This window comes from Paroedura picta, chromosome 2 (assembly GCF_049243985.1).
Source record: "Paroedura picta isolate Pp20150507F chromosome 2, Ppicta_v3.0, whole genome shotgun sequence".
NCBI classification, from domain to species: Eukaryota; Metazoa; Chordata; class Lepidosauria; order Squamata; family Gekkonidae; genus Paroedura; species Paroedura picta.
The window spans coordinates 67045796-67058196 of NC_135370.1; the positions used below are offsets into that span (position 1 = coordinate 67045796).

General features: G+C 42.8%; 1 protein-coding gene across 4 annotated transcripts in view; it reads right to left on the reverse strand.

Annotated features, from left to right (window-relative positions):
- EPB41L5 (erythrocyte membrane protein band 4.1 like 5) overlaps nt 1-12393 on the reverse strand; it is a 77805-nt gene extending 65412 nt beyond the window's left edge. Inside the window, exons 1-2 of one of the 4 annotated variants that reach the window (XM_077320553.1) lie at nt 12242-12393; nt 7577-7761 (exon numbers count right to left, since the gene is read on the reverse strand). In XM_077320553.1, coding sequence (XP_077176668.1) covers nt 7577-7759 — 183 coding nt within the window. In that variant the 5' untranslated portion in view covers nt 7760-7761; nt 12242-12393. Of the gene's footprint in view, nt 1-7576; nt 7791-10432; nt 10551-12241 lie in introns of those variants that run through there. The other 3 variants (XM_077320554.1, XM_077320555.1, XM_077320552.1) reach the window with 3 other exon arrangements.
- Between the last annotated feature and the right edge of the window lie 8 nt (nt 12394-12401).

Below are 12401 nucleotides of genomic sequence, written 5' to 3' on the forward strand. Positions count from 1 at the left end.
ATAGTCTTACGGGTACTAATACTTAAGCAATGCTTGATACTCTAAATGTGCTGAATTTTAGGTCTTTCATATACCAAATACTATTCTGGAATCACTCCAAAACCTTCTGCACCCTTTAGCAAGCCTATCAGGAGTCAGTCATGGTATAAAAAGAGGACTCAAGGTTAAAAACTGTGCTTCGTTCACTGAAGAGCTTTCAAGACCAGTGAAGGCAAAGAAACTATTATGATATTGAGCTCTATTATATGTATTTTAATTCATTTGTCCTAGTTGCGTGCTCTACTACTGATTTAAATATTTTATCAATTTTCAGCATACAATTGTTTTTCTTTTTAAACTGCCTTGAATATAGAAAGCCATTTGTATCACAGAGAAGCTGTAATGTAAAAAAGTACATCCCCGCCAAAAAAAAATAGGCGGCATGATCTTAGGTGCCCAGGTGCCAAAGAAGTTGTCTCAAGATATGCATACACAGTTGTCCAATTGAAGAAATCTGAAAGTGATTTGGTTTTATGGTTTATGGTTTTTATGTTTTTATGTACTGGGGTTTTATTTTTGCTGTAACCCGCTGTGAGTCAATTCTGAGAGCAGTGGGTAAGAAATCTAATCTATAAACCATCGGCCGGGCCAATGGGCAGGCGCAAAGCGCCTGCCCATTGGCCTGGCCAATTCCCACCCTGCCAACAAGGAAGCAACTGCGAGCCGCGCAGAGCGCGGCTCACAGTTGTTCCTTTGCCGGCGGCCTGACACGGCAAGAAGCGCAAAGCACCTCTCGCCACGTCAGGCCGCCGACCAAGGGAGCCCCCGGCAGCCACGCTCTGCGCGACTGCCGGGGGCTCCCATGCCTAGCGCCCGCTGTATTTTAAGTACAGCGGGCTTGATTACTAGTAACTAATAATATGCCAAATAAAATTGTCCATTTTCTGAAACAGCCAATGGTTTCAAGAATTTATTAAAATGATTTTTATACTGATGGCAAACATTTTCATACCCTTTCTCTAAGAATTTCTTTTTTAAGCTGCATAATAAAATCAAGGCAAAGACAAGGTTTCTTAAGAACCTTCAGATCTTGTACTATAGCATGCAAGAGATTCTTATGTTCATTGGCTGTTCTCTAGACATCTGCATAGAACTAGGATAATTATTCAATTAACTGAATCTAACAATTTAAATATATATATATATTAACATTTACATTGGAAATACTTTTAAACTGCCACATCCTATAAGCCCTCTCTTCCCCCCAAATCCCTTGGTGATGAACCTGTTCATATTAAGCCCAAGTTACATTTTACAGGTCAATGTCTAGAAAAGGAAATAGTGCTTTAGAGAAGGGGGAGTTAACTTTTGTCGTTGCCTGCTGCCTCCCTGCTCAAAACTGCCTTCTTTCCAGCCACACCTTTGTCAGGTTCTAAACAACAACAACTTTTCCACTATACTAGTGGTCCCCAACATGGTGTATGTAATCATTATAGTGCTCATCAGGTATTTTACATAATGGGGCTTGGTAGGCCTGTTGCCACTGGAGATTTCACTGGCTGTGCCAGTATTTAAAAACATGGCACAAGGATCTCTACTGAATGACTGAAGGCAAGTTGTGGCAGCCAATTTGTGCCTGGCTCCACCTTCTGCAGCCATCTTATGGCAGCCATTAGTGTCAGAATTCCAAATATGCCCATAGGCTCAAAAATGTTGGGGACCTTTACATATATGTAAATCATATATTAGATCTTAAAACCTTGAACAGGCCTTAAAACATAAGGCTTTAAGACCTGGACAGCTTAATGGCAAAAAAGTCTTGAAACATTTCTCACTGTGCTATCCGGAACACAGAGGTTTTCAATTATGCTGGATTCAACTACCTAATAATCAAGATAACTGCTCATTATCACAACTATTTATGAATATGTGAACTATATTTTAGAATTTCAAATAATGAAATTTACTAGAAGATATGAAACTTTGGTCTTTGTTGTTTTCTACAAACAACTGAAACTTATTCATGCAATAACTTACAACTAAAGTCCTAGAAGAATGATTTCTACTGTGTTCTACTCTTTCCAATACTTATGGAGTTGTATCAGATCACTGGTTTCTATTCCTACTAGTATCCTCCATTCAGAATCTCTGGCAGAGAAAGATCTTTCAAAACAGCTCCTACCTAAGATCCCTTAAAAGGACAGCATGCAAAGCATATGATGCACCACTGATTAACAGACAAGTTACCAGTGTGGAGCTGACTCTGTAATGAGGCATCTGAAGTGGCTTCAGATGGCCAATATGTGTGGGGGAACCTTATGCCCAACCCACACCTATCCAGGGGACCTAATTCTATCTTATTCCCTGGGTGTCTTGAAACTCAGCACAATACATACAACAGAGTTTTCCCAATACTCAGGAGTTCAGGAAGCTCTATCAGGTGTGCATGCCTTGTCCTGCTGTGTTTCAAGACTCCTGGGGAAGTAGCTGTGAGAAGGGTATTGTAAAGGGGGGGGGAACAGTGGTCAGCAGTCCCAGACAGTGCTTCCTGTTGCATCACCACCGAATTAGAGCCAGTAGCTTTATACCAGTGCTGGAAAGAAACAACTGGGGGACGGTGTGGCCTCCATGCCCTACTTGTAGACCTTCTGGAGACATCAGATGGGTCATAGGAACCTGGCTGTCAAATGGATCATGGTCCTGATCCAAAGCAACTGCATTGCATGTTCATTCCTGTGTAAAGCTCCCAAGAGAATCTTAACCCACCAATTACTAATGTCTCCTGAAATATTAACACTGTTCGACCAGTTTCTGTCCCCCTGAGTCTCCCTCCTACAACCATCACTGCAGACTCAGGCCATCAGTAAGCATTGATTTATTGTTATCTCCAATGTTCTATTGTTCATAATGTTGTTATTATTGTATTATAAAATAAGTTATTTGTATTGTTACTGTTGATATAAACCACTCTGAGCCTTCAGGGAGGGTTGTATATAAATAAAAATAAATAAATGCCAAATAAACTAGAATGTTCATGAACTACCAAGAAATCACACTATAATGGTGGATCCTTCAGAGAACAGTTTCCTGCGAAACCTTCTTTCATGAGAACAGGCTCAGTTCCCAACACAGAGTATGCATTCAGAGAAAACAGTAGCAATAGCTATTTCATATTTAAATCTCATGACTGACTGCCTAAAAGGGACAGAAGTCTTGAGAAAATGCCTAGCTAGACTCAGGACAAACTGGATGTGTATTGTCAAGTTCTGGGAAATCATGAATGCCCTAGAGCAAAAATTCTCAATACAGTTACCACAATTTTTACTCAAGGTCACCCCAACTTTGCTCCTGCTTCTGTTTCCCCCCATACCTAACATTCCAGAGATGTTAAAAAACATGAAAGCACAAATTGCACTGTAATGTGAAACAGAGAAAATGATGTTTACTGCAGGATACAGATCATTTCAAAGCACTGGTGGGATTCCAGCAAATTAATGAGCCTCTTGTGGCGCAGGGTGGTAAGGCAGCAGAAGTGCTGTCTGAAGCCATCTGCCCATGCGATATTGTTACCCGCCACGAGCCGCAAGGGAGTGGCGGGCTATAAATCTAATAATAATAATAATAATAATAATAATAATAATAATAATAATAATAATAATAATAATAATAATAATGAGGCTGGGAGTTCAATCCCAGCAGCCAGCTCGAGGTTGACTCAACCTTCCATCCTTCCGAGGTCGGTAAAATGAGTACCCAGCTTGCTGGGGGGTAAATGGTAATGACTTGGGAAGGCACTGGCAAACCACCCTGAATTGAGTCTGCCAAGAAAACGCTAGAGGGCATCACCCCAAGGGTCAGACATGACCCAGTGCTTACACTGGGGATACCTTTACCTTTACACATTTTTTTAAAGAGCCTTAATTTAGAGGTCTCAACACAGCCAAGTATTTTCTACTAACTTCATCTAATTCCTGCAGACTGTCTCATAATCTCCTCTGGCAAGAATGACCAACTGAATGGAAAATCCAACAACTGGTGCCAAAGAAAACATAGCTTAAACAGGTTGAGGAAGAACTTAGAAACCAGCGACTATCCATATGGCCAAAACTACTGCCACCAATCACCAGGAGTGGAAATGTTCTATAAAAAAGGCAAAACATCCAGCAGCACCTACAGCAGCGTATTGGCTGAGAGGACAACCTGTTCCACCAATTGCCAGCTAAAGGATAATAAGAAAAGAATCTAATTCCTGAGGGCCATGAGCCCTGTAGCTTGTTTGCCAACAAAGAGGAAGATGCTAAGGCTATTGATCTCTTTATCCTAGTTATATAATCAGCATTGTATGTTCACTGCTCCAGTTGCTTCTCCCATTCCTATCAATTTCTCTAATCTTTGACCATAGTTAAAAACGGAACACTGATTAATATACACCTCAGTTAAAGCTAGTGCCTATGTATCCATTAAGGTTCACAGGGGGAAACAATTTTGAGAAGGGGGCAGGGAAATACTTAACCAATGGCCAATATGAATAAGAGACTGGGAGAATTACCGTATTTGCCGATGTATAAGACGACTGGGCGTATAAGACGACCCCCCCCCCCAACATTTCCACTCAAAATATAGAGTTTGTTACATTACATTACAGTACTATGGGCCACTATGGGCAGCTATGTCTATCCCAACTGAAGTGCACCCGGCGTATAGGATGACCCCCCCCCCACCACTTGGAGTCATGTTTTTCAGGGGGGAAAAGTAGTCTTATACACCAGCAAATACTGTATATGTCTACCAGCCATCTGTAGCTTAGAAAACAGAACAAGGATTTGATCTATCCAGAGGGTGGGCTCTGGTTCACATCAGCTCTTGAAACACCCACCCACCCACACGTTCTCTCCAGCTAACATGTGGCTACATATTAGCTGGCAGTCATTTCAGAACTGGTTGTCAGAATATACTATAATACATGAATAAAGTCCAGTCAGCTTACCCTGAACAAGGCTGTCATTGTCCAGTCACCTGGTAAAAGTCCTTTTGTGTAGGACTTTTAAGAAAAGTGCCTCACATAATGAGTTGGACCTTCTGAATGACAAGCTGTGGCTTCTTAGAACCACATACTAGGCCTAGGTACAATCTGGCCACAATGAGGTGCAGCCTTAGACAGGACTCTACGCAATAGGTTTGTTGGGAATACATCAGGGTTCAAATTCAGCAGTAGCTGTTACACGGACAAAGCAATGTCAATGGGCTACTCAATGGCCTGTGCTGCTTTCTAAACATTTAAGACTTTTATAGAGTGGTGATCAGTTAAGGATCACAAAAATAGTCCTCTTTGCCAATTATCTTAAGGTTCTTTTTCTTCTTGATAATGCAGATCAAGAAATAACAGAAATTGTAGCAAAGTTCCTTCATGATGCTGTAATTATTTGATCTGACCATTATTAGTTATATCTTTTATGTATGAACTAAGGCCATTTTATCTTGAAATAAAATGGGCGCTAGGGCCCAGTCCCGCAGGGCGAAGGCTTCCTGGGGGTGTGAGATGCCGTGGTGACTGGGCCGCAACCTGGGGCGTTCTCCTGGGGCTGGGAGAAGTCTGCTGGCCACCCACCCACCCACCGGGCAGCGTCCCGGGGCCTTCTCCCGGCCTCAGGATATTCCTGATATTAGTTCCAGGCAGCCAGCAGATAGGATGCACTTATCAGAGTGGGGTATGGATCTGTGTCTGCATGAGCTATGGGTTGCTAGGTACATGTGTAGGGATGTTGGTGGGAATGGGGTGGATGATCACACCCACACATAACACCATATTGTGGCAGTTTGGTTTTGGGGAAGCAGGATCTGTATGCCCACATCACACAGTAGGGGACTTCCTAACAGATCTTGGGGTGAGGCCAATTCTGCTCAGAGGCTGACATCCGAGGTGGCAAGAGATCCATGTAGCCGCAAGCACCCACTTGCCCCACATGGGTTTGCCATTCGTTGGGTCCACCTCCAGCTGGTGCACCAGAGTGTTGGGTTTATTGAGCTGCAGGCAAGTCACCTCATACAAATCCATCCCCATACTGTTCCAGTGCTTTTCATGATGCAATCAATAAAGCTGTGGCTCTTTTCCACTCCAAAGTAAACTTGTGTCAATATCTCACCTGCACCTTCCAGTATGCCAACAACCAAACTATAAAGATAAATTCATCTTTCTCTTTAAATAGTGCTTTGCCTCTTGGAACCACCGCAAAGGAGAAGCAGTTAATACTTTATTGTAAATCATTATCTTTTGTATATTTAACTACTTAATTCATAAAACAAACCAATGTTTGTTTCCAATGTTCCCCAACTCCGGGCTGTGGAGCCCTTGGTACCGGGCTGTGGCAGTGTGTGTGTGTGGGGGGGGGGAGGTGCCAGCACGCCACTGGGCACGCCTCCCCATCAAGACACGGCGCTCGCTGTGCCGGGAGCAATTGACCACTTCGGCGGCTGAGTCGCTCAAGCCTATGGGAAAGGAAGGCCTGGGGACCGGGGGAGGGGAAAGTGAGAGTGATGCTTGCCGCGTGATGCTCACTGGCAGGCACAAACGCACAGGCGTGGAGCTGCTGCGCCTGGGTGTTTGCGTACGCACCTCCCTCCACAGCGCGGCACTCATTTCCGGGCACAAACGTGCAGGTGCAGCCCGCTGGCAAGGGCAGCGCTGCAGGGGGGGGAGGCGCGGGAGCATCCATGCCTGCGCGTTTGCGTCCGCTGGTGAGCGCTGTGTGATGAGCGCCACTCTCCCTGTTCCCCCCCCCCCGGTCCCTGGGCCTCCCTCTCCCCCCCAGTCCCCAGCCTGAAAAAGGATGGGGGAACACTGCCCTAGATTACTTCTCCCAATTATCTGTATGGGGGATATAACAGCTCCCTCTGGAACCAAGTAAACTTTCCCTTAGTATCATCTTCTGGAATCTGTTCAATGGATAAGAAAGGAAGTGTCACTGCTTTCAACTCTCATTACAGACAGAGAATGATTTTAAAAGAACTGAGAAATCTGAGAAAATCAACAAGGCTACATGCCCCTTTTTCTCCCAATGAAGATTGTGGAAGCCAAAGCTGTTTCAACCAAAAACTAGAAGAAACTGGTTTTTATACCATTTATAATAGCCTTCCCTTCCTCTCACAACATGCACCCTGTGAGGTAGATGAGGCTGAGAGCTCTGACAGAACTGTGATTAGGTCCCGGTCACTCAGCTGGCTGCATATGGAACAGTAGGGAATCAAACCTTGCTCTCCAGATTAGAGGCCAATTTAAACACTGACAGATATACGGTTATCTAAGAAAGCTCAGATGCCGTATGTCAATCTTTAAGGTGGAACATATGCAAGTAACAAAGGTAGCTACCACTGTCACGCTAAATGGAATTAAGACGTTCAAAATATTTCATTGCTTGTCATCAGCTCCTGAGAATAACCTTTTCACCTTTCAATGCCAGTTCAGTTTTGGAATGGTTGCCTACTATCATTCACACCCCAAAGTCTTACCCAATCTAGAGACATCAAAAAAGCTTCACAGGATTACTCTTTCAAATGTATATAAGCAATGTTGAGAAAAGAAACTATAGTTCTCTCATACCGGTAAGTCCACACTGACATCTGTCCCATCCAGTAAAGAGACACGGCATGTAATTATGGATTTTGCATCTCCAGCAGCAGGGATATGAGTGGCAGCTCGTTGAGCCTCTCTTAGCCTCTCCTTCTCTGCATGTTTGCGCATAGACCGGTGTCCCAGTGTTCGTCGAAAGAAACTCAGCATCATTACTAAATAGGCCAAGAAAACAAGTAGTAAGCTGAAGAAGAGAAAGAAGAGTATAGTGTCTTGTAGCCAAAACGTTTCAAAACAGTCAAGGTCATTACACATTTCACTAAGTTACTTGATGTTCCTGCAAGGGAAGGGAGATTGCAAAGATACATATTCACAAATCACAAGTCTCCTTAAATTGCCACATCCCCTGCTACCAATATATGTACTAACGCCAATCAGAAGTATTGGTTCCATGTGGCATATGGAAGAAACAATTCTTACCAAGAATATTCAGTGGATTTAGGGCTAAAAAGAAAAGTTACAATGCTAGGTAGTTGATTTTTGTTTTTAATTACAAAATCTTTCAACGTCTTTCAACCATAAGGTCTCATAATGATGGCAGTATTTGTACTGATGGTATGGTAAAAGCATGTTTGGAAAAGGAACATTTGTAACAGTGCTCCTCTAAGAATGCTAAAAAATTTACTGCCAGGCCTGCTATATTCAAGCTTTTTGTGGCATTAAACAGGAACAGTTGTTCGCAATAATGGTAGACAGTTTGTGGGCTCCAGTATTCATTAAACCCACAGCTTTAGGGTACAACCGTAGCTCCATGAAAGGAGGAAAACTGCAGGGAGAACTGCAGTTTTACACAGAGTGAAGACAAAAAATATTTTCTGAACTCTTTGCAACACTGGTCTTGGCACATATTGGTTTATGAACAGTTTGGGGTTCACCTAATATCTGACCAGATGGCAAAATGTCTCCAAAATTATTCCACTGATTCATACTGATTTTTTAAAATTCAAGAAACTGGACAGGCATGTTAAGCTTTGTTTCTACTGCAAAGCAGATCCAAGTCTGCAGACAGATTCCATAAAGTTTCTGAGGCAGTGAAATGCTAAGCCATTCACAGATGTTACATTAAGAGTGCTCTACAGTTTGCACCTTGCATGACTCATAGCTGAATCCAAACAATCTGGGTCTCTGACATAGTTTCATCCTCTACCATGAGCCAAAAAGGATAAAGGAGCACACACGCCTTTTACCTTCTGTCTGTCTGGACTTGCCTGACACATGCTATCGCTGTGAGCGGTTGGAATTCTTAAAAGGTCAAGTTAGCACAACTGGAAGATTTAAATGTTTAACCACTCCAGAAATATTGCTTGTGGCATAATCCCTAGTAATATGGCCACTTATTACAATATAATCCAATAATATCTTCTCCCATTCACAACATTCATTCCTCGCAAACAAAAGAGACATTTTCATTAACAGCAGTTTCTTCTGAACCTCAATCTAGTTCAAGCTTTCAGACAGTCTAAAATCATACCTCATTCACCTGCTTTACACTGATGCAAGTCAAAGCTTAATATTGCCTGCTGTGACTAGCAATAGATCTTCAAGGCTTTAGGCTTTAAGTCATATACTACTGTACCTTCCCATACATAACAGTTGGACAGCTTGACCACATTCAAAGGAGCCTCAACAATGCAGTGTCATTTAGACCCAAAGGAAGATTCCAAAATCATTCCATCAAGGTAACTTTCCACAGCTCTCAACAAACATTTATTTATTTAGATTTATATACCTCCCCCCTCCTCAGTGAATTGGCTCAGGGAGGTTGCCAACATTTTAAAACCACACAGCATAACAGTAAAAGTACAATGTATCACTTATACTTCATATATTAAAACATTAAAATCATCACTTTCATTACTATATTTGTGGGCTAAATCATGATGTTTTCCACAAACACAAGTACATAACTCTGCAGACTTGTGTGCACATCTAGAAAGATCTCATCAACTCACAGGAGATCTTGGGGCTGCCTAGAAATCTAATTAAATAAACAGTTGCAACTTTAGCAGGAAAAATCATAGGATGGGACTGATCACATGAAAAACATCTGGGGAAGTAGATTACACGGAAGGAAGTGTGTGCATGTTTAAGTACACAGAGACACGGCAGAATGCACAGATCACAGCAGATAAGTGGAGCAGCTAATGTATGAACTGAATGTAAATGACTGACACAGAACTAAGGAAAGTGTAATTTTTAAATATTCTCTACTGGACACAACAACACTGGAGTCTCTGTGTAAATGCAACCCCACAGCCAGGAAGATGTCCCAGTTAGCGATTTAAATTCATGTCCCAAGATCTTACAGGTGGATTTAAAGAACCAAAGATGCTGGAACAGCTTTAATTAACCCCAAATTTAGGCACCTAACAAATCTCAGTTTTCTTTTAATTTATGAAACCTGCAAATGTCCTAGCTAGCATACATGTCACCGTTTCTGAACAAGTATCTAGCAACCATTCAAAACAACTAACTGTGGAACAGCTGAAGCTTCAATTTCCTTTCCTAACAAGGTGTTTCATGCTCTTCATAGCTGCAATATTTTTAGAACTATGGAATCATTATCAGCAAGCAATTTCCTTTTGTTACCTTTTCCATAGTTCGTGTACAAAGCATTCATGGAAAGAATTAAAATATATTTTGTTATTTAATATGTCAGTGAGGCATAAGAGGCTGAGATCAGAAAAACAAATACTTTTCCAACAAAGGGCTAAGTTTAAGGTAACAATTTTCAAACTATATCATGGTAAATTAACATCCAGAGAGATTAAAATCAAATAAGAAAAATTCAGCGTATAGTTTTGTTTTAGGAACACAATCAATTACCCATAAAAAGGAAGGCATCACAGAATTCTGACGTTATCTTCACTGGCACCCACAAATGTCACAGTCTCAAGCTCAGAAAATTTGGGGGGGGTCAACTCAGCCAACTGCCAACTTATAATCAGATCAAAACAAACCTGAAAAATGTCATACATACGTAAAGAAGCACATCAACAGCCCATGCAGACAGGTTGTCAGTCACATGCAGTTAACATACAAGTATTTATTTCCTACTGTATGTAGGAATTTTATCTTTGTGAAAAGTGATTAGAATATAAGGTAACAGTACAATTAATTGGATAAGGATATGAATATGGAATATGGCCACTCCAAACTAGGAAGGCACAAATGCTCACCCTATATGCTATACTGCTTAGTGTGGTCTCTAATAATTTAATCAAGTTTGATTGTACTGTTTCCTAATCCTACTGCATTGTTTTTAATTGAATGATCCACCCTGAATCTAAGCAAGAAAGGCAGACTATAAATGAAGTAAAAAGTGCTTGAGCTGGCACAAAGTTCCTTTCCCTCAACTATCACCCATCCACAAAGATCGGTCACCAAGAGGTAAAGTTTCCAGGCATAGTTGAGCTTGACACTTCTCTGTTTAAAAATTAACAGAAGATGAAAAATGAGCCAATACTCAAGGCAGTTTGCCCATGGGGAATAAAGAGCACAGATACTAGAGCAGACTCTGAGCAGACAATCCAGGAGCAATAATGAAATCCCTTGAAGAAATGTGAACTAGTGCTGCCCTAAATTAAGTTTCACCTTTTTAAAACCACTGAAGTCAATGGGCTTAGAGTGTAACTGCTCAGGTAAGACTGCAGTCCTATGTATATTTATGTGTAAACCCACAGAAATCAAAAGGACTCCAAGGAAATATGCACAGAATTAAGACTGTAAAATACAGTTTCCAATACCTACCACTAGCACTAAGGGATGCCAGCCTCCAGGTGGAAGCCAGGCATCCCCTGAAATGCCAGTTCATCTTCAGACTACAGAGCTCAGTTTCCCTGGAGAAAATGGATGCTTTGGAGGGAAAACTCTATGGCATTATACCTCAATGAGGTGTCTGTCCTCTCCAGGCAAGATCTGCAAATCTCCAGGAGTTTCCCAATCTGGATATGGCAACCCAAACCTGCACAATATCTCCTGCCAATGGCCAGGAGGAGGGAAGGGGCAACCTTGGCCAGCACACATGTGAAACATAAAGCTTGAACTCATGAGGGATTGCAGAAGAAGGATCTAAATACATACACAATGAGAGCGCCACCATGTATTAGAGAATGTGGTAAGGAAACACCTTCTGTACAATAGGGGTAAACTCATCCTGACTAGTCCCCCAGTCCCATATGGCCATCTCTCTTCCCCACCCCCATTCCTTGTACTTTACAGGTTGCTCCCTATGATCGACTTGAAACAGGGATAGGTAGGGTGTTTCAACAACATAGAAAATAGGGAGGGGGGGGGGAGGTTTTTGAGATAAAAGGCTGCTCTTAAGTATCCGTGGAAGGTGCCACTCCAGATATTAAGGCGTCAAGGGCAAGAGACGCCAGTCTCAAAATACGAGGGCGCCGTCTAACACCAAGGGACACAGCCCGAGCGCGGCGAGCAGCTCTCTGCCGAGGAAGGAAGGAAGTCGCCAAATGGATCCAGGAGTCGAAAAGTGCCTCGGCGCACCGGGGGAAAGGGAGGGGAGCCACAGGAACAGCCACTGGTGGAGCTCGAAGAGAAACGGCAACGCTCCCTCCCTCCCGCGCAGCCTTCTTTCCCTCAGGAAAGTCACCCCCAAAGAGACCGCTCACCTACCTCCCTACCTCCCTCCTCCCTTCGTCGCTCCCAGCTGCGCCTCTTCCCGACCCGACCGGCGGCGTCGAAGGGAATGACTCCCGGCAGGCAACGAGGGAAGGGACGAGGGGCGGAGGCAAATGGCCGCTCTGGGGAGGCAAGGAGTCGCCTCCGCCTCCTC